General features: G+C 45.2%; 1 protein-coding gene across 1 annotated transcript in view; it reads left to right on the top strand.

The window, feature by feature from the left end:
- RAB31 (RAB31, member RAS oncogene family) overlaps positions 1–23197 on the top strand; it is a 154794-nt gene that overhangs the window by 122652 nt on the left and 8945 nt on the right. Inside the window, exon 6 of the mRNA XM_019014143.4 lies at positions 15186–15295. Within this exon, the coding sequence (XP_018869688.1) occupies positions 15186–15295 (110 nt within the window). The remainder of the gene's footprint in view (positions 1–15185; positions 15296–23197) is intronic.

Here is a 23197-nt window from a genome sequence, read left to right as displayed (position 1 = left end):
CATAAGTAATGTCACTTTCTACTTGCACAGCAAAATCAGGGACACAGTTTTCTAGAACACGGGGTGCCTCCCCTCCCTGCAGCCCATGATGGTCTACCCTGGGTAGTGGGCCCTTGTCTGTGTTAGAGACAGAATGCTCTACAGGATTCTGAGTGGCAAGTTGTGGCCCACAGTCCACTGGCAAGTGGAGGCAGAGCTGTGGAGCCCTTGGGAGCCACGGAGGGCCTGCCACCCGTCATGAAATGCCTACTCAGCTGTTATTGGGCCCCTGTGGACGGCAGTGCTAGTGATGTACAGAATCCTGGGACTAGTGCCAGTGACTCTATGGATACGCTGAGTGATCTGGGCGTGCACTGCTGTGGTGGCCTCTATGGTCAGGAGGCGACATGCAGTGAGAAGAAGGGAAGAACTGGCCCAAAGGGATTCAGCCCAGGGTGAGGTCCACGGAAAGGCCAGGGCCAAGATGCAGCCAGCACCCCAGGCCGGTGGTGGCCTCACATCACCCATGCCGGAGGTCAGTCCTCGATTGCTCCAAACCCTCTGCTCAAGGGTTCAAAAGGAAATGAGCAGGTCTTCCCATCAGGGCCCAGATGAGCTTCTGAAAACAAGTGTGACAAAACAACCTCCTGAACATCCTGGAATGACCGATGCAAAGTACACCCCACACGGTTCACAGCACGAAGATCATCATGGGCAAACCACGGACGATCTGAATGACAGCACAGACCGTCAGCAACCTGCAGAGCTGCCTGGCCAAGAAATTACGAGACGGAAGCAACGCTTGCAGGCAAAGGAGGAGAAGAAGGAAAGGCCGGAGCAGGCAGGGGCAGGAGTGGAACGGGCCGCGCATGTTGGAGTGAAGTGCAGACATTCCTGGCCCACACCCCTCCGAGCATGTGCTCGAGGGCAGTAGGGACCACGTGGAGGACAAGGACTTGGCAATGGTGGGGAACAGGGAATCAGGACATGGCAGTCCCTCAGCATCCCGGCCAGAAGTCCCTCTGAAGAGTGAATGATAATGGTGACTTAGGTGTGTCTTTTGAATATCCTGAGGGGGATATTGGAAAAGCAGACTTGCAATCCTGGGAAGAAATCCAAAGGTGTAAAGAACTCACAGCGGAAGTCCAAAGTCTTCCTGCAGGCCTCCCTGCGGGGCACAAGGGCACAGCTGGAGAGGGAGCTTCCAAAACTGCAGCTGAGGGTTCCCGCTGCCTACACTGCACCGAGAACCCGTGATGGGGTCTCACGGGAGTCCACGGAGGAGAACGCCTACTGCCCGGACCTCGACCAGAGACTTTGAAAGGTGCACGAAAACGTGAACCGCCGTGTCAGACTTGCAACCACTACAAGAAGATGACCCAAGACCTGGCCCAGGAATCGAAAAAAGACACTTCCAATTTTCAGAGGGAGATCTTCTTCCGTGAGAAAATGGCCCAGGAAGGCCGGATGGCTGCTGTATCCACTGAGACAGCGCTCCAGCCGCTCTGGGAAGAAAATGACCACAGCAGGCAGAAGCCAGCTGATTTTGAGGCCAAGTTCCAGCTTCTCCGGGGTGGTGCTTTGGCTCCTGGGGTTCTGCCCGCAGCCCACAGGGGTCCGGAAGTGTCAGGGGGACCATGGGACGACAGGGCCCCCAGAAGGGAGGCAGGTCACAATGTGAGGGTTTGGGTCCAGAGTACCTGCTGGTTTGATTCTGTTTTCCCTGTAACCAGGTCCTGAACGCCCAGAGCCTCAGCAGAACATCAGCCAGTGGTGCTCCCTTTAAGTTACTTTTGATTGATCTCTTGTTAGTTTAGTTCATTGGTTGATGCTGAAGTTGCTTATATTGACGTTTGATAGATGGCATCAGGATTGTAAGGTACTATTTTTCCGATAAAGATTGTTTAATTCTTGCACATACACGATTTCCACATCTCTGGACCCTCCATAAGTACGCAGGATAAGTATTTCATTTTCGTTTAGAAAAAGGGCCTCTCTTACCTCAACATCATTGTGTTCGTTATGGATAGGAAGACATAAGCCATATCTGATCTATGAGCTGTTATTAGAAAATAGTACAGTAAATTGGCTGGAATAAACCTTGGTTTTAAAACAGTGCCAAAAGTGTCATAAAGTTCTTTGTCTCTGACCCAGAATTCTTGGGTCTTCTGTCAGCATCCATTGACTGTATCAGATGATTTTATTGACTTATAAGTAGGGTAAAGTCAATCCCTTCATGCTTTTTATGAGACAGATGGGATACTGATAGAGATATGACCATCTGGAATAGAGCCAATTAATGAGATTTAAGGGAAGTCCTTGAGATTCAGTGGTAGATATGTTGAACAAATTATATAGTCTTTTGTCCAACAAATAGTTCTCCACTATGCAGCCCTTTTTTTTCTTTTTTGAGATGTAGTTTCACTCTTGTTGCCCAGGCTAGAGTACAACGGTGTAATCTTGGCTCACTGCAACCTGCGCCTCCCAAGTTCAAGCAAAACTCTTGCCTCAGCCTCCCTAGTAGCTGGGACTACAGGCGCCCACCACCACGCCTAGCTAATTTTTGTATTTTTAGTAGAGATGGGGTTTTGCTATGTTGGCCAGGCTGGTCTTGAACTCCTGACCTCAGGTGATCCACCCTCCTCGGCCTCCGAAAGTGCTGGGATTACAGGCTTGAGCCACTGTGCCCAGCCCAGTATGCAGTCTTTTAATAAGGGGACAAACCTGAACAGCAGGTGGTAGGCTCTAAAACACCTTTCCTATAGGCCTGTGCATCTCCTCATTAATTCAGCTGTCAGTCCTATTGTGACAATTAGCAATAAATTTCTTCTGGGGTTGAAGGGGAAGGTTCTACCAACTTCAGACAATATTTACAGAGACATAAAGAAGTCATAAAGAAATAGTCAAAGTTCAAAAAAAGAATGAACATAAGTTCTTATTGATGCCTCTAACTCTAATCCAGAACCACAGGCCCTATTCTAACCTTCTTTGGCGGTGGGGGAAGGATGCTAAAAGCCATCAGCTACTGAATGATTAAACAGAGTGGTTTAATCTTCTGTTCCTGGGGATTTTCTTCGAAGACAGAGTAATCTCTTTTCCCTTCACTTCACATACTGCCCAGAAGTTTCAGCATTTCATAATGTAACTTGTATTAATATTAAGAACTACAACTATCTCAGTGATTACTTTCAAATGGCACAATTTTTACTTATAGTTGATCTGTCTCCTGTTTACTTAGGAAGTGGGTTGTAAACAAGTTAATTATTATCACTGCCAACCCTGAGTGCCTACTGTGTGCATGTGTGTAGTTTATGTCAATCCTCCCATCCCATGAAGTTAATATCCTCTTCGTATCTTATCAACAACGAAACCGAGACACAGGTGGGTCAAGGAGTCGATCCTAGGTCCTGTAGCTAAGACGGTGTAGGGTCCAGCTTCTGACCTAAGTGGTCTATCCCAGAGCCTGTGTTCTTGACCGTCATGGTATCTTGCATCCACTAAGAAGTACAAACAGGACCCACAGTACAAACAGAAACTCCCAAAATGCCCCGAGAGAAAACGGCAGCTGGTGTGATCCTGCTCAGAGGATTTGGAGCCGACAACTCTTTCCAGTGGTTCTTTCTCTGGCCTCTTCAGGACTAGGCTGAATTTCTGTCAGGAGAAGGGGATTAAGAGGCAAAGGAATGGCCAAGTCGTCTAGAGAACCTGTTTTCTGCCCAGTCCCTGTTGGATTCCAAATTCTGATATGTTTTCCATGAGAAACAACCCATTTAAATCTGTGGCGGGAACCTGACACTGCTCGTTTGAACTTGACACCAGGAATTTAGCCCCAGGTGAATAGCAGTTAAGGACATGTGTTATTTAGTAGGTGAGGCCCCTTGGGAGCAGAAATTCTTTGCTGGTACACGGTTGTCAAGTGCTTTAGCTGTAAGTGCTTAGATCATTGCAATGTGTTATTGTCTCATTAGATATTTGCTGTAAAGGGAGTAGCTATTCTTTGTTTTTTTCAAAGAAGTTTATTTTCGTTTTTTTCCATCTCACAGGTAAAAATCCAAGTGTCTGTAAGAACTAGCATTTTAAACAAAGATTTTGCTGCTTTAATTATTGTTAAAATGGTTGCCTCATCTGTGTGTTACATAGACATCTTGGGTATTTAGAGAAAATATGAGCTAGGGGGAGCATAACAAACTCTGATTATTCATTTCAGTGGGTGCTTGCCGGAACAGGGCCTGCTGTGAGAATGCGTCAGAGCACACACAGCCCTGCAGCCCTCCTCTGCTTGATTCTGATGAAATGTTGTGAATGATTTCCCTTGCTTTTGGCTGCAATACCTTAAACATGTGGGATGGTTTTGACAGAAAATAATTCCACCACACAGTTAACAGCCGTCTCCCGCTCACCGCTGCTGTGCTGCTCGTGGCCGGCTTAATTGGTCTTTTATGCTTGACCTTGGAAGGGGGCTGTGGCTCGGGGAGAGAGTAAAAAGATAATGCAAAAAACATGTAAGGAGACGTTAAATGTTACATTCCAGGAGTCTGGCAGAATATAATATTATACTTAGTTTTTTCTGTTACAGTATTTTAGAACTATAATATGCATGCTAGAACACGTATGAACCACCAGAGAATTTGTTTTAGGAAGCGCTAATGAGTCCACTCTTCTTTTTATTTTTATTTTTATTTTTTAACTGTAAAATGGTGCCTGAGCAGTGTATATTTTATTGTGCCCTAGGTATAGTCATCTTGATACAGATTTCCAAACTACTGGCTTCATAGTGTCAGATTATGAATTGGATAGAGTGAAAAAATATCAGACTTGACTTTTTATAGTCCCCCCTACAAGAATTATTCTCCATCTTTAGCAGGCTTGAGAGCTGTTGGGAAGCTTGCTACAGTGTAGATTTCTGGGGCTTGCCCAGTAGACATTCCGATTCTGTAGGTCTGGGGAGATTTAGTTTATGAAGAATGGAGTGGAACACATGGGGAGATTCAGTGTGTGAGGAACGGGGTGAAACACACGGGAAGAGTCAGTGTGAGGAACGGGGTGAAACACACGGGGAGAGTCAGTGTGTGAGGAACGGGGTGAAACACAAGGGGAGAGTCAGTGTGTGAGGAACAGGGTGAAACATGGGGAGATTCAGTGTGTGAGGAACGGGGTGAAACGTGGGGAGAGTCTGTATGTGAGGAACGGGGTGAAACATGGGGAGATTCAGTGTGTGAGGAACGGGGTGAAACGTGGGGAGAGTCAGTGTGTGAGGAACAGGGTGAAACACAAGGGGAGAGTCAGTGTGTGAGGAACGGGGTGAAACATGGGGAGATTCAGTGTGTGAGGAACGGGGTGAAACATGGGGAGATTCAGTGTGTGAGGAACAGGGTGAAACATGGGGAGATTCAGTGTGTGAGGAACGGGGTGAAACATGGGGAGATTCAGTGTGTGAGGAACGGGGTGAAACATGGGGAGAGTCTGTATGTGAGGAACAGGGTGAAACATGGGGAGATTCAGTGTGTGAGGAACGGGGTGAAACATGGGGAGAGTCTGTGTGTGAGGAACGGGGTGAAACATGGGGAGATTCAGTGTGTGAGGAACGGGGTGAAACACACGGGGAGAGTCAGTGTGTGAGGAACGGGGTGAAACATGGGGAGATTCAGTGTGTGAGGAACGGGGTGAAACACAAGGGGAGAGTCTGTGTGTGAGCAACGGGGTGAAACACACGGGGAGAGTCAGTGTGTGAGGAACAGGGTGAAACATGGGGAGATTCAGTGTGTGAGGAACAGGGTGAAACATGGGGATATTCAGTGTGTGAGGAACGGGGTGAAACATGGGGAGAGTCAGTGTGTGAGGAACGGGGTGAAACATGGGGAGATTCAGTGTGTGAGGAACGGGGTGAAACACAAGGGGAGAGTCTGTGTGTGAGGAACGGGGTGAAACACACGGGGAGAGTCAGTGTGTGAGGAACAGGGTGAAACATGGGGAGATTCAGTGTGTGAGGAACGGGGTGAAACACAAGGGGAGAGTCTGTGTGTGAGGAACAGGGTGAAACACAAGGGGAGAGTCTGTGTGTGAGGAACGGGGTGAAACACAAGGGGAGAGTCTGTGTGTGAGGAACGGGGTGAAACATGGGGAGAGTCTGTGTGAGGAATGGGGTGAGACACACGGGGAGAGTCAGTGTGTGAGGAACGGGGTAAAACACGGGGAGAGTCAGTGTGTGAGGAATGGGGTGAGACACAAGGGGAGAGTCAGTGTGAGGAACAGGGTGAAGCACTTGGGTAGAGTCAGTGTGTGAGGAATGGGGTGCAACAGACGGGAAGAGTCAGTGTGAGGAACGGGGTGAAACACAACGGGAGAGTCCATGTGAGAAATGGAGTGAAACACATGGGGAGAGTCAGTGTGTGAGGAACGGGGTGAAACACACGGGGAGAGTCAGTGTGTGAGGAACGGGGTGAAACACACGGGGAGAGTCAGTGCGTGAGGCACGGGGTGAAACACAGGGAGAGAGTCAGCATGTGAGGAACCGAGTGAAACACATGGGGACAGTCAGCATAAGGAATGGGGTGCAATAGATAGGGAGAGTCTGTGTGTGTGGAATGGGGTGAAACACATGGGGAGATTCAGTGTGTGAGGAACAGGGTGAGACACATGAAGAGAGTCAGTGTGAGAAATGGGGTGAGACACCTGGGGAGAGTCAGTGTGAGGAATGGGATGAGACACATGGGGAGATTCAGTGTGTGAGGAACGGGGGAAAACATGAGAAGAGTCAGTTTGAGGAACGGTGTGAAATACATAGGGAGATTTAGTGTATATAAAGATATTTGAAATCTGTGCAAAAAAGAGGTAATTCAGTAAATAGTGGTGGAATAAATAAGAGAAGGAAAAATAAGAGAAGATAAATTCAAAATGGAACAAGGATTTAAATGTAAAACAATGAAATCATGAGACTTACAGAAGACAAATAATTTTTAAAATAATCTTAAAAATGGAATGAATTATTTAATCGTGATACAAAACTCAGAAGCCATGGTTGAAAATGATGAATAAGTCTGACTATATGAAAACTTCTGAGTGGCATAAATGCCATAAACAGGAAACAAATACAAATAGCAGGTTGAAAAAAATTCGGAAAATGTATTACAAGGGGCTAGGTTCCATAATATGCAAAGAACAATTACAAATAAATAAGAGGAAAAAACCGTCAAATAATCCAAAACCAACCTGGGCAGAGAACATGTACAAGAATGTCATGGAACAAGAAACACTCATGGCTTCTAAAAAGTTATTCACCATCCTTGAATAAAAGTCTCTCAGAATTAATGTCAGATTTTTTTCATTGAGAAAGGACTTCAAAGTACGATGCAGTTCTACTCTTGGGGTGACTTATGAACGTTAATATACTTGTCAAGTTGGCTGATCTGGCCTGTGCTCCCCTCATGCTTCTGTGGAATGTTGATAATTGGACCGGGAGCTCTCCTGGGCATAAAATGAAGGGGTTGAGTTGGATAACACTACGAAGGGCCTTTACTTGTTTCTTCTACTCGCATCATTTCCTCAGTCTTTTTGGCATTCTGTAAGAAACTAGTGCCATGCTGTCATCCTCGCTGAGACGGCTTTGCAAAGATTCATTTAAGAAACATTGATATAACACTTACGGTGTGCCCGGCATTATTCTGAGCACTTTATAATATCAACCTCCTTTTCCCTTACATAAACACTGAGCATTGCTGTAAAATGTCCACCCAGCCTGGTGGAATGCATGGACGACATAGACCTGAGGGAGGTGAGCACTGAAGGGCATTTACTGGTGGAGACGATCGCTTTCTTTCTGTGAGCAGTGCACTTGGGCTGCCTGCCTGTATTTACCCTCTCATGTGAGGTGCTCATCTGGGCCACCTGGGAACGACTCTGAGACAAAACCCATGGCCAGGACACCTGAGTGTACTCAGGCAGACGGGAGTGAAGGTGGAGCTCATCTCTCTCCAAAGGAACCTTCCCAGTAAACCTCCATAGGGAAAAGCATTCTTCTACCCTTAGCCTATGGATTTGATTCCCTTCCCTCACAGGCAGGGCTTCAGGATTCCTTCTGGTGTACCTGTCTTCCATTCCCCCAGCCATCAGTGAAGGAGGACCACAAAGAATTTAACCAGCCCTGAAATTAGACCGAGGCAGCTGCCATGTTGCCAGGTTACTTCCACAAACAACAAAACAAGCACCCCTATTGGGTAGCACAGGCCTGTTGGAAATGCTGGAGCCCACAAGAATGTTGTTTCCTGATCCCCTCCCCTGCTGAGAAGCCTCTGAGTGCCAGGGACCAGCTCAGGGCTCACCTCGCTGGAATACAGGCTGGTTAACATCAGAGCCTGGGACTCGGAGGAGGCTCCCTTTCGTGTTGTTTTCACCCTCGGAGCCTCCCTCCCAGCCCACTTGGAAGGCTGGGTGATACTCTCGTCCCAGATCTTTTCCAGTTGACTGTCTCAGCATTCACCACACTTCCCACTAAGTCCATAGGTCCCTCCACTACCCACTCCTCCTTTCTGCTGAAGGCGACTTGGGGTGATTTTTGTCATCTAGTCATTCAGCAGATGCTTACTGATTGCCTCCCGAGAGCCAGGTAATGTGAGGATCCCTGGACATGAAAACAAAAGCCATGGTTCTGGTCCGAAGACATCCACAGCCTGTTTGAACAGAGAGACAGCTTCACAAGGAGATGGTATGACGATAGGAGTATGACAGGAAGAGGGGAAGAGCATCTAGCCTGGTGGAGGGGTTGCCAGACTGAGCTCTCTAGGAGGCCGTGTGAGATGTTGCCACCTGAACAGGGAGAAGTGGGTGCAAGAACCCAAAGTTCCATCACCAGCAGCTGATTTAAAATGGCTGTGGCTTCGGGGGCAAACAGGGGAAGAGTAAGGCATGAAGCCCCGTCCTGCTAAGGCGTTGGTTTGATTCTCCAGCAATCAGAAGATGTTGGAGAATCCTATTCACAGGAATACTTGGTAGATTCGCAGTTTGAACAGTCCCCACCATGGGCACATGGATTGCAGGAGGCTAGAGGACCAGGAAAGGCAATTGTGGGAGTCCCTGTGAGAAGCGAAGAGGGGGTGACTGCAGCAGAGGCAGCGGATTGGCAGTGAGGCTGGAAGGAGGGTAAGCAGGCTTTACACAGAGCATTGAGGGGTTCTAGAGGGGAAGCTGTGTGGGGGAACTCAGTGGTTTCTGGCTTGGGAAGCAGCAGGTTTGCAAGAAGAGTGGCAGATTTGTAGGTGAGAGGTGGTTGGTCGGGCTTTGACAAGTTGCATTTGTGAAGTCCATTTGCCCTGAGCAGCAGCTAGCTAGCTCAAGGGGGAGATGTGTCCAGACGTGGAAGAGAAAGGGTGGAGTCTGTGGCCCCCGAGCCTGTAACCGCACAGCATGAACGGCAGGTCCCTAAGATGCTCTGCAGGACAGTGTCCACCGTGGGAGGCAGTCACCTATCCTTCATCCTGACTCAGTGCTTTCATTCCCATCACCTGAGCCTGATTGGTCTCTTTTGTGGTCCCGCAGCTGTCCCTGCAGTCTCCAGCTTTCCCACTTCTCCCGCCCTCCCCATCCCGCAGCGGCTCAGGAGAGACTCCAGCTGGGTTCTGAATTCCACCCTCCATCCTCACCACTCAGCCTGACTGGAGCTGGCCACCGCTGCTGCTTTGGGATGGGGGTGGGCTTCAGATAGTCAGAGAAGAAACCCTGAGTAATGCTGACATTGATGGGCCACGCAGACTATGATCAGCTCCGGGAATGTCTGTGAAGGAGCAGCCAGGGGACAGGGCTGGCCTGGGGGGATCTGCATCCACACTTCCTGCAGTCGCAGTAATTCTCAGTGATTTCTGCATATAGGTTGGTCTAGAAAGTCTAAAAATAGTCTTTACCGTCAAAACTAACTCTCTGCATGTTTATACCTTGGCTTGGGTGAACTCGTTTCAGTTTATCTGTTTCAACGCCTAGCACAATGCCCAGCATATAGTAAACCCTATACACTTGTTGAAAAAAATATAAACAAAAGTCACTGGATGCCATACCCTCCCATAATCGTAATGACCGGAGGCCTGTGGTGGCAGCCTTTCTGCATCATGGGTCTGTGCAGTGGCCTCTCCTGAAGTGCAGCTGGAGTTCTCAAATGTTCCCAGTTTTACATGTTTGCAAGACATTCTGGGAAGTGAATTCTCACCTTCGCAAAACTCTCCTCACAGATTGTAGTCACACCATTTGTTCCGACAGCAATTTATCTGACACTACCTGGATGTCCTACTATTCAGTTCAATTCAGACACTGACTACCTGGAGTTAGTGTAGACCCTGCGAGTTAAGAGCGCAATACTGCAAGACTGCCTCCCATTTCAGACTAGAGCTGCAAGTTTCCAGTATCCCCAAGTTATCTGCATTTCTGCCCAACAGACTACAAATTTGGGGTCTCCTATGACCTCTCCTCAAATTCAGTAATTCACTAGAATGGACTCACAGAACTCAGGAAAGCACTGTACTGTCAAAGGAAGGAATTATGATTACTGTCAAAGGAAGGAATTACAACAAATTTATTTTTAAATATTCTTTAGAGACAGTATCTCACTCTGTCACCCAAGCTAGAGTGCAGTGGTACAATCATAGCTCACTGCAGCCCCAAACTCACCAGGCTCAAGCGATCTTCCCATCTCAGTAGCTCCTGAGTAGCTGAGTCCACAAGCACACACCATCACACCTGGCTAATTTTTCCTATTTTTTGTAGAGATAGGGCCTTGCTGTGCTGCTGATGCTGGTCATGAACTCCTGATCTGGAGCGATGCTCCTGCCTTGACCTCCCAAAGTGCTGGGATTACAGGCATGAGCCACTGTGCGTGGCCCAAATTTAGTTTAAAGATCTCAATTGGGCCAGGCGCAGTGGCTCACACCTGTAATCCCAGCACTTTGGGAGACCGAGGCGGGTGGATCATGAGGTCAGGAGATCAAGACCATCCTGGCTAACATGGTGAAACCCCGTCTCTACTAAGAATACAAAAAGTTAGCCGAGCGTGGTGGCAGGCGCCTGTAGTCCCAGCTATTCGGGAGGCTGAGGCAGGAGAATGGCATGAACCCGGGAGGCAGAGCTTGCAGTGAGCCGAGATCGCACCACTGCATTCCAGCCTGGGCGACAGAGTGAGACTCTGTCTCAAAAATAAATAAATAAATAAAAAAAATAAAATAAAATAAAATAAAATCTCAATTGGCTTTATTCATGATTCTAGAACTGGCAACAAATCATTCCATAAGATAGAATAAGTGTTCCCATGGGCTGAGCAGAGGGGATTGGCTTTATAGACAGAGAAGGGCTGAAGAAAGCAGGAACAAGGAACAGTAGCCTGCTAGTCGTTTCAAAGATACTTTTCTTGGGGGACAGGCAGAGGGAGGGACAGGGAAACAGAACAGTGGAATATCAGATTAGTTAACGTTTTATGTAAGGATTAAAGCCAAGGGAACTTCATTCCATGGCTACTGAAGATTTCAGCTGGCCTATTTGGGAAATTGGCTGTTACCTCTTGTGACTTCTCAGAAGGTCAGATAACTACTTAGTTTGGGTTTGGTAAAGGGGAACTTAAGCATGGGTGACTGCTTTTATTTTCAGTCTGGTCTCATGGGGCCTAATGCAGGAGCTTAGGCCCGAAACAAAGGCCTCCTATAATATTAATTTGACATACAGTTCTGTTGTTATGGACACAACTCAGGAGTAGCTAAATGGAAGAGATAGCGAGGGCGAGGGGTGGGAGTGGGACAAGGAACTTCCAGCCTCTCAGGGGTAGCACTCCCAGCACACCAGTGTGCTCAGCAGCCCGGATCCTCTCAAGCCTTGTGTTCAATAGTTCGTATTGAGGCTTCATTACGTAGATGACTAATGAAGATTGATTAAATCTCCAGCCCCAGAGGCTGGGGTTGGGGCTGAAAGATTCAACCCTCTAACCATGTGGTTGATTCCTCCAGCAACCAGGCTCATCCTGAAGAGGCCACAGGATGGTCTAGGGCCACACCCTATCAAACTCAGTCATGGTTGAAGGAGCTCTTCAAGAATACCAGAAGACACTCCTATCACGCAGGAAACTCTGAGGGTTTGGGGAGAACTGTTCCAGGAACCAGGGCAAAGACCGAATCTGTATTTTTTATTATGCCACAGTAATGGGAGCATATTTTGGCAGACTCAAGAGGGATTGGTCCTTCTAATCTTAGTTCACATTGGAGGGACTTTCACTGGCCCTCCAGATTCTTCCTGTAAGCACCTGTTCTTTAGGAGGATGGAGTAGGCTCCTGCCCCGCTCCACCCCAACTGCAGTGCATGTGACAGTTTGAAACATTTTGAGCCCCACATGTGTCTGTCAAGATGGAAATAACAGCCTCTGGCATGTGGTGCTGGTGGGTGCTTGTGCCATTGCAGCCCTGTAGGAGTGAGGTGGACGGGTTTGGGTTAAGCCCTGTCTCACCTCTCATTAGGCATGTCACTTCGGCAGGCCGATGATTTAATGAGACCCACCTCTAGCCATGGAAGGAGTCTGAGGGTGTGCTTTTCTTTTCTTCCCATCTCCATATCTATGTTGTAGACTGTGAAGGAATTAGCCTCTTGGCCATGGTCATCCTTACGATGGAGATGTTGGGCTGTGGAACATGATAACTGTTCTTTTGTAAGCCTAGTGAACCTGTGCCGCTCCTTCTTGTCCTGCAGTTGGACTGATTAGAGTGGCTGAGGAAGTGCTTCACCTGTGAATGTGATTTCCTCTCACCTGCGGGCCCAGAGGCATCCTTGCTTGCCAGGTGCTCCTCACCCCACCCCCAGTAGGGTAGCAGGTGACATCTCCTCCTGCACCCCATTGTGGGCAGAGATGAGCCCCACCCTTTATCTGTGCTTTGATAAAGGCTTCAGGAAGAGGCTGGGCGCAGTGGTGCAAGCCTGTAATCCCAGCACTTTGGGAGGCTGAGGCAGGCGGATTACTTGAGGCCAAGAGTTCAAGACCAGACTGGGCAACGTGGCGAAACCCCGTCTTTACCAAAAAATACAAAAATTAGCCAGGCGTGGTGGTGCGCATCTGTAATCCCACCTACTCAGGAGGCTGAGGCATGAGAATTGCTTGAACCCGGGAGGCGGAGGTTGCAGTGAGCCGAGATCATGCCACTGCACTCCAGCCTGGGCGACAGAGCAAGACACTGTCAAAACAAAAAAAAAAAAAAAAACTTCAGGAGGAAGTAAAAAGCAAGGTATCATGCCAAACTGCACAGAGAAAAGCACTTTTCTGTAATCTTTCAAATATAAAATTCTATTGCCAGAAAAACTCAAGCATAATCCCTGTGACAGGCCTGGGTCTTGTCTGTTACAAACAAGAGAGTGAATGTCGGGGTGTACTTTTCCCTGCAGTTTGGAAGCACAGGTGCCCACTGACTTGGCTCCAGGGACATATTTCCTTTGGCTGAGAGGCTGGGACCATCGCCTTTAACATGGTAGACCCTAGTTAGGCGCTTTTCCAGCTAGGACTGAAGGGTCTTCCCCGCGTATGGTTTGACTCCCGTAGGAATTTGAATGCCAAAGTAGAATTTCCTTGGTATCTTTAAACCTCTTGAAGCCATTTACAGTCTCTGAGGCAGGTGGAGGAAGGGGCGGGGAGGTGGGCGCTGTCCCATCAATCTCTGTCCCTGTTTTGATTTTGTGTCTTCCTTCTCTTTTCCAATAGCAATCCTTCTGGTCGAGGATTGTGATACCTCTTGCCTGCAGCATTAGAGGAGTTTCCAGATTCTTCTCATCACCTCCATCCATTCTATGCACCATGTTTTCCTGGACTGTGGAGCTGACCCTGTCACTTCCTGTCCTTCAGTGGCCTCTGGGTATAGACAGACATGGTGTGCCTCCCTCTCTCAGCTCCAACCTCTCTGACATTCTGTCCATTCGGGCCCGTGTCATTCATTTGCAAATCCACCATAACACCCCCAGCAGTGCTGGGTGCAGAATCAACTTTTAATAATCTCCGGGAATGTGTGCACTTTCCTGTCTCTGGGCCTCTGCTCAGGCTGTCTCATCCCAGAGTCTGACCTGCATTTGCCTAGCCTTCATGGCCACACTTAAGGTGACCACCTCTGGGCATCTTCCTGGGGTCCATTGAACAGAACACATCACTTTCTGCCCCTCTGCTCCTGAAGCACTTTATGTCGCAGTGTTGTGGATTAGAGTGCCCCTGGATGAGCCCTGTTTGTCTGTGTTCTAAAGCACAGGTGCCAGAAGGCAGAACCTGTGTTTTCTCTGGCCCCTGGGAGAGGGACTGGCATGCAGCAGCTGCTGGAGAATAGGAACTGCATCTTTTTTATCTTTGGATCCACCACAGCATTTTCACATTGAAAAGAGGTCAGTAGATTTTTGTAGGGTGGTATGGCCGTAGACCCCATCCAAGTACTAGCCAGGCCTGACCCTGCCTAGCTTCCAAGATCAGATGAAATCAGGTGCGTTCAGGTGAGTTTTGTTTTGTTTTGTTTTGTTTGAGACGGAGTCTTGCTCTGTCACCCAGGCTGGAGTGCAGTGGTGTGATCTCGGCTCACTGCAAGCTCCGCTTCCTGGCTTCACGCCATTCTCCTGCCTCAGCCTCCCGAGGAGATTTTTTTTTTAATTGTTCATTTAAATAGAGTTCATGCCCTAAAACCTTTGCGAGAACATCCTTTTACAGATGAAAGTCCAGATATGCCATCCTGTATTGTAGCCATGGTCGGTATAACCATGCTCGTTTCCAAACTGTCACAGCACATTGCATATTTTCTCTGATTTGTAAAAGATAATATGTAAAAAGTTTCACAAAAGCATGTGTGCACAAACATACTAACAGAGGTTTGGTGTTTTTTAATATTGAGTCATGTAATGGGGAAAAAAGTTGAAATCAGCTGTAGCTCTGAAAGCTGAAATGTGTACTGCCATATTCGTCATGGTTTTCCCTGCTGTTCTGGAATTCTTCTGTGGGAGCAGGAACACTATTTTATATATGCATATCTTCTCTTCATGAATGCCAGAGACTGGGTTTTAAACTTTAAAAAGTCTCACTCATACTAGGTGTCCATTCTTGCTGAGTGATTGAATTATTATTCTACAAGAAGATAAAGGAGCTGTTGCCGCACAAGCTGTTTGGTCTTTTGGGTGATTTGTATTTTACAAACAAACATTCATTTCCTGTCTACATTTGACCTCTTTTCCAGGGAGGTTCCCCTGAAGGATGCCAAGGAATACGCTGAATCCATAGGTGCCATCGTGGTTGAGACAAGTGCAAAAAATGCTATTAATATCGAAGAGCTCTTTCAAGGAATCAGTAAGTACCTGAAATTGGGTTTTCAGCCCAACTTGCATTTTTATGCTTCTGGGAGTCAAAGGATAACATTTTAGAACTCTGAAGTGAACTTTTCCTCTGTGTGAATTTATCGGATGCCATGGATACAAAATCTACAGCTATGCAGTTGTTAATACCCACTTCTATTATCCTCTCGATTCTAGATTTCCATGATTCTGTACTGGAACCTGTTCACTCTGAGTTCTGTAAATTAAAATGAAGTAATCCTGTTGCAAAAATAAAATTTATTTTAATTGAAAATTATGCATTCTGTAGCATTTTATGTTAGGAGGAGAGATAAAATAGACAAGGTATAGAACTCAAGGTCACCCATTAGATGGGATGACTCTAGGTAAACTGAGGGAACCTTCCAGTAACTTTTTTTGCCTGATAATCTCCTACAAAAAGTAATGTCTCCATCCTGTGTGACCTGAAATTGGGAATTGGTTACAGGGTTGGCGTGTACAGGTACCCCTTGCGTCTGGTGAGCTAATTAGGGAGGGTGATAGCCTCCTTCCTGGTCCCAGTGCTGGGTCCCGTTATGCTCACTGTATGCCGGCTCCCCGGGAATAACCTTATCAACCAGAGCTGGTTCCCAGCTAATGGCTCTGCCAACACATCTATCTGCAGCTGTGAGGCTTCCAGCTCAACAGATTTAACCTTCATAAGTTCTCTGGTTGTGTCATTCTGTTCCGGATTCTGCCAGAGAAGTCCCTGCTGACAGCCATCTGGGAAAACTGCTCTGAGACACCCTCAGGAAAGTTCGACCGGAGCATTATCAGGGACGTTGGGAGAAGTACAGGTGTTTGATGAAATGCTGGCCCTGAAGTTCCTGGAATAGCCACCTTAGGAGGAGTTGAACCCCAAAACAGTAAATGTCCTCAAATATCTTAGCTCCAGACAACTCAAGAAGGGAAACGGATGGTTTGATCTGTTTCCTGCCTGAGATCGTTTTTGGCAGAGCTCTCAAAGTCAGAGAAGCCGTGGCTTCCCAGAACAGTTTTGATTTCTGTTTAACTGGTTTGAGTGCATTACTTTAGACTCCAAGAACCCACAGGAGGGAATCTTTTGTTTATGTTGGCTTGATGGAGAATTCACTGGAGATGGGGAATTCTGACCTGTCTTACCTACACTATGCAGAGATATGCAAAAGAAATGTGCAAAAGAATGGCTTGGAGCCTCCCCTCCCCAGCCGCTGGCCCTTTCCTTCACTGGGGTCTTCACCCCCTTCCCTTCTTTCCACCTTCCCTTTCTTTCCTCCTTTGATTTCTTACTCTCAACAGAATGGTTTCAGGCTCCTTGCCCTGAATGGCTGAACTCTAGCAGGCTGGGGCTGGAATTTCATGTGGGAAACCCCATGTCCCCACATTCCTCTCCCTTCTCCATCATGGTCAGTGGGTGCAGATGCTCTCTGATGTTGTGTCACTCTGGGTGACATCTAAGTTTGGGCTCGAACTCATTACATTAGCCTCACATTTCCTCAGATTAAACTCATTCTCTTCTGGTGGTGTTAGGCTCTTCTGCTATGTTCAGCTATGAAACATTTTGTTTTTACAGGTGGTTTTAACGAATGAAGCTAGATAGCTCCTGAGGACGATTGCCTTAGCACCTTCCATCCTTACAGCCCCACGTCTTCCGCAGAGCCCCCTCCTCCTCCTTAGCTCCCTGGCCTTGGAAGACCCCCAGCACAGATATCAGTGGTCAGCCAGGGGAGCCTGGTGCCTTGTATGACCTGAACTTGAGCTTGAGTTCTCTGCACTAGCTGGGAGGCTTCCTGAAGTTTATGAAAGTCATTATTAAAATTTAAAAATATCAAATAAGGACCTGAAAGAGAAGAAGCCTGAGTAGGAAGTACTGTACTCATATCTTTTTTCTTTTTTTTTCTGAGACAGAGTCTTTGTTGCTCAGGCTGGAGTGCAGTGGTGCAATCATAGCTCACTGCAGCCTCCACCTCCTGGGCTCAAGCAATCCTCCGACCTCAGCCACCTGGGTAGCTGGGACTATAGGTGTGCACCATCACACTCAGCTAAATTTTTGGATTTTTAGTAGAATCAAGGTCTTGCCATGTTGCCTAGGCTGGTCTCAATCTCATGAGCTCAAGCAATCTTCCCACATCGGCCTCCCAAAGTGCCAGGATTACAGGTGGAGCCACCACACATGGCTTGTAGTAATAACTTAAAAGACATTTATCCAGTATAAATCCCTTCCTGTGTATGACAGGGACTTTGAACAGGTTAATTCCTCAGATCCTGGTGGTCTACTTTATGAAAAAACAAGTGCTTTGCTCAAACATGGGTAATTATGGTTTCAAAGTAATTAATTCCTATATAAGCCATCAAATACCCATATCACCTCATCTTTCATGTCACATAAACAATTGTTTGTTTCTGTTTTATTATACTTTGGTTGTAACTGCCTTGACAAAGAAAGCTTGTAAATACACAGCCATGGCAAAACCTCAGTCTGTCCATCTGTCTGGCTGTCCATCTGTCTGTCTGTCTGTCTGTCCATCTTTACCTCCATCTGTCTGTCCATCTGTCCATTTGGCTATCTGTCCATCTGCCTGTCTCTGTCTGTCCTTCTGTCCATCTGTGTGTATATCCATCTTTCTAGCTGTCCATCTGCCTATCCATCTGTCCGTCTATCTATCTATTCATCTGTACATCTGTCTGTCTATTCATCTGTCTATCTATCCATCCGTCTTTCTGTCCATCTGTCCATCTGTCCGCCTGTCTATCTGCATGCATAAGCACTGGTGCCTATCTTTTGCCTCTTTTCTCCTTCAGGTGAATTTCTTCAGAATGGGGTTCTGTAGCCTAATTGCAGGTTAATTTAAAACACAATTCCAAGTACACCAAAATATATTGCAGCAGACTTTTCATTTATTTTTCTTTTCCCTGTTCCTACTTATATTACATGTGCTCCTCCCTGAGCTTAAAATAGAACTACATATTGCTGACACCTAGGCTCCCCAAAGCAATGTTCCACAGTCGACTATGCCTGGAGAAAAGATGCAATAAAAAGTTAAGCAGCTGTGAAAATAAAAGCCCTTTAAAAAGGTGTGCTTAAACAAAATTAATTCACATTGACTCGGATGAAGAGATGAAGGTTTCTCTTTTACAGTCCCATAGTGTTCATAAACCAGAAATGAGACAACTGTGTTTTCTGAACATTGGCAAATACAGTGTCTAACTGGAGACTGCTTACCAAAATATGTTATCTTTTTAAAGACTGAAGCTACCCTGTAAAGGATTTAGGTGCTGCTCTGTTTGGGGTTGTCTGTGCAGTTTGTCCTCCTCATATAATATGTTGTCGTCTGATTGGTATTCCTCCAGGCACCCTTTTCTAAATCACATTTTCAGACCTGCTTTGTCTGCCTGCATGTGGCTAATTCTCTTCCCTGCATTTCTACCCAGGGTTTGTTTATTTTTTTTCCTTGGGTTCTTACACCCAAGGAAGAAAAGTAAAAACTTGAGGTTACTTTTGGTTGGTTCTGCCATTTTGACACTTAAACATATTTTATCTTTAAATGATTCTCCAAGCGTTTAGGTATGTGTCTGTTCTTCTAGGGAGATTGCAAGTTATTTGGGAGCTTGTCTTTTGTATTACCCATAAAGCTGAGACTAATAAGTGGAATGGTGCTAAATTCGGGGCTTTGAATTTGGATCTCCGTCCTCATCTCATGATATAAAGTGAAATCTAATCACTTTTCTCTGGGAATTTAAGGTTGAAGAACAGCAAATTAGACAAGCCTACTTACTCTTGATTCGTTTATTCACAAATATATACTGTACTCTTTTATGGGTAGGTGCCATGCTAGACCCTGGGGACAGCACGGTGACAAGGCACAGTGACAGTGGAGAGGGGGAGACAGCTGTGGGCACAGTCAGATCGGTGTCTGGTGACTCTTGGTAATCGGTGCTGCGCGGCGAAGGAGTGGACTGTGAGAGGTTACTATGGGGCGAGGGAGTGGCTTTAGATTGGGTGAGGAAGGCCTGCCCGGGGAAATGATTTTAAGCTGGACCTGAAAAACGAGAAAAGGCCAGTGGGCAAAGAGCTATCAGGCAGAGCAAACCGCAGGAGCCAAGTCCCAAGGCAGAAAATGGCGTGGTGCTTTTAAGGAAGAGCAAGGAGTGCTGTGGGAAGTTGTGGTTAGAGACTCAGCAGGGCCTTGCCATGGGAGTAAGGGTGATACTCTGAAACAATTGGAAGCCCCTCAAGCTTTTAAAGCAGGAGTGCGGAGTGTCCAATTTACATTTACAAAAAAAGATCACACTTAAAAGGAGGAAAGTCTCCGCATGTCTCGATCAGTTGGCATGAGATTGTAGTAATCCAGGAGAGAAGTGGCTTGGACGAGGGTGGAGGAAGTGGAGCTGGATTTCAGAAATCTTCTTCCAGAAGAACCAATAACACTGGAAGGAGATGGGGAATGAGGAAGACAGCGTTACCAAGAGTCATCACCGGGTTCCGTTTGCCGGAATGAGGAGGATTGGCATAGGAACAAGTGCCCTGGGCTGGATTTGGTTATGAGCCTAGCATATAGGATTCTGGATTGTGGTGAACCCAAGTTTTGGTTTGTAGATTATTATTATATTTTTATTTTTAGAGATGAGGTCTCGCTGTATTGTCCAGGCTGGTCTTGAACTCCTGGGCTCAAGTGGTCCTCCCGCCTTGGCTTCCCAAAGTGCTGGGATTACAGGTGTGTGCCACCATGGCCAGCTGGTTTGTGGATTTTAATTACTTAACTCGAATATCTCTTTAAAACTATTTTAACTTTTCCTGAGGGCAAAGAGAGGTGGAGCTGCAGGCTCAGCAGAAAAACATCTGGATTGGGGTGGAACCCAGCAAAATAGCTATGCATTTTGCTCCAGTTAATTTAAATGTTGACTGTGGCAGAGAAAGCAGGACTTTCTCCTGAAAATTACACTTGGAGACACTAGAGACATTAGACTAGGTTTTATATTTGTTGTTAGTTTGAGAGCAAGGTGAGAAACATTTGTTTTATTAAGGTGAATAGGGCATGGTGGTGTGCACCTGTAGTCCCAGCTACTCTGGAGACTGAGGCAGGAGGATCACTTGGGCCCAGGAGTTTGAGGCTGCAGTGAGCTATGACTGTGCCACTGCCCTGCAGCCTGGGCAACAGAACGAGATCCTATCTCTAAAATAAATAAATAAATAAGGTAAATATATTTAGAGGTACAAGCATATTGGCTTGGAAAATTGGAATAGGGTGTTAATATGAAAGACAACAAGTTAAGACTTGTGGGTAGTGATCATGTCTTGTTCTGGAAACATTTGTTCACAGAGTGTTGTGCTCTAGGCACCTTTAGTTAGTAGCAGGTTAAAGAAATTTTAAAGCAAAGCAAAAGGTTTGCAGATTTTATAATAGTCAGCAAGCTGTCAGGTGAAGGCAAGTTTAGCAGTTAAGGAACAAGGAAAGGACAAAGACAAAGTTTGTCCACTTTCTCACCCCAAAAAAAGTTAATTTACCAAATGCAATCCACTTAAGAAAGTGGACAGACTTTCTTACACCAAAAAAGTTAATTTAGTGAATGTAAAATAATGTCATTTCAGCATATGGGCAAGTTGGGTCTCAAAAGGCATGTCTTTTATTCCAGCAATTCTAAAGAAGAAATTGTTCAGGTGTGCAAACATAATAACAAGGTTTAATATGTATGGAGCTCTGATTCTGTGCTTTTGTTGCAATTGCTGAAATATATACTTAGCTCATTAATGCACCCTTGATCCTGTGAAGTAGGCACTGTTATCATCCCTCTTTTACAGATGCGGAAATTGAGGCCTGGAGAGGCTTGTAACTTTCCCCAGGGCACACAGCTAATAAGTGAGAGACAGGCAGGCAGGCTCTGGGGCACATGCTCTTAGCTTGTCTATATCATGTCTCATTGCACAGCGTGGTTTATTGTAACATTATTCATGATAGCAGAAAACAGGAAATTACTGAACTGTCCAAAAGTTAGGAAATAGTTTTTAAGAAATCATGGTACACCCATATAAACAAGTGATTCAAAAGGATGACATAAATCTTTGTTTACTGACATAAAAAGATCAATCATTGAGTGTGAAATGGAAGTTACAGAGCAGTTCATATAATATCCTTATTTCACAATATATCTCATATTTCATAATATTTCATAATCTATTTCAATAACATATTTCATATATTTCATAATATATTTCAATATAATATTTCATATATTTCATAATATGTTTCAATATCATATTTCATATATTTCATAATATATTTCAATATCTATAATGATAAATATTATTCCAAGAATATATCCTTCTTGGAAGGATACATATCAAAATGTTAACAGTGGTTGTTTCATGATGGTCAGATTCCAGGGAACTTAAAAAACACTTTATTATGTAAAATTTCAAACATATACACAAGTGCACTGAATAATATAGTGAACCATTGTATACTCAAAACCAAGCTTGTGCCATCTTTATCCCATCCTGTGCTCACCACCTGTATTATTTTGAAGACAATCTCAGACATCTAATTTAATCTGTAAATATTTTGTCCATAATTTTTTTAAACAATGACAACTATGTTATCATATTAATAACCAGAATGCTGTTATCATATTAATTACTATCATCAAATAAACAGTCGGTGGTCAAATTTCCAAAAAGTTCATAGTTGTCGTAAATGGTTTCTTTGTTTGCATGTTACCATTTGTTTACATCAGAATGGAAATAATCTCCACATGCTGGGATTAGTTGGTGTGTCTTTTAGGCCTCTCTTAAGCAATAGCTTTCCATTCCATCTTTCTTTTTTTCCCCTTATGCAATTTGTTTATCCAAGAAATTAGATCAGTTTTCCTGCAGAGTTTAAGACAATATGGATTTTGCTGAGTTCCTTTTTTTTTTTCCTGAATAGTATTCCATTGCATGCATAAACCACAATTTGTTAATCTATTCACCTAACATTTGGATTGTTTTCAGTTTTGGGTGATAACCAGTAAAGGTGCTATGAGTATTCATGTACAAGTCTTTGTATGTGTAAATACTATGGAATGGAATGGCTGTCTTATCTGGTAGGTGTGTTTTTAACTTTCTAAGATTAGAATGCCAAACTGTCTTCCAAGTGGTTTTACTACAGTATGTTACCACCACCAATGTGTGGGAGTTCCAGTTGCTCCAAGTCCTTGTCAACACTTGGTACTGTCGGTTTGTAAAATATTAACCATTCGAAAGGAAGTATAGTGGTATTTCATTGTGATTTTTGTTTGCATTTTCCTAATGACTAGTAATGTTGAGTGTCTTTTCATCAGCTTGTTTTCAATTTGTATAACTTGGTGAAGAGCCTCTTCAAATTTTACCCATTTTGTAATGGGTCATTTGTCTTCTTATTGTTGAGTTCTAAAGGTTATTTATATATTTTGGATACATATTTTTTATCAGATATTTGTTTTTCAATTATTTTCTCCCAAGCTGTGGCTTGTCTTCATTTTCTTGAGAGTGTTGTTTGGAGAAAAGAGGTTTTTAATTATTGATGAAGTGTAGTTTGTCAGATTTTTTCCCTTTTGATTTGTGCTTTTTCTGTCTTATAATTTCTAAATGTTAAAATAAAAAAAATTGAAGGGATACATCCATATAATGGAATATTATAAGGGATAAAAAGAAAATGAGCTATCAAACCATAAAAAATGTGGAAGAACCTTAAATGCATATTGCTGAATGAAAGGAGCCAATCTGAAGAGGCTACACACTGTGTGATTCCAACTACATGACACTCTGGAGAAGACAAAATTGTGGAGTCAGTGAAAAGATCAGTGGTTGCTGTGGGTTGTCGGGGAAGGGATGAATTGGTGGGTCACAGGATTTTTAGGGCAGTGAAACTGTTCTGTCTGATAC

Source organism: Gorilla gorilla, chromosome 17 (assembly GCF_029281585.2).
Source record: "Gorilla gorilla gorilla isolate KB3781 chromosome 17, NHGRI_mGorGor1-v2.1_pri, whole genome shotgun sequence".
NCBI classification, from domain to species: domain Eukaryota; kingdom Metazoa; phylum Chordata; class Mammalia; order Primates; family Hominidae; genus Gorilla; species Gorilla gorilla.
The sequence above is the reverse complement of the archived record's forward strand: the minus strand, read 5'-3'. Positions and strand labels throughout refer to the sequence as shown.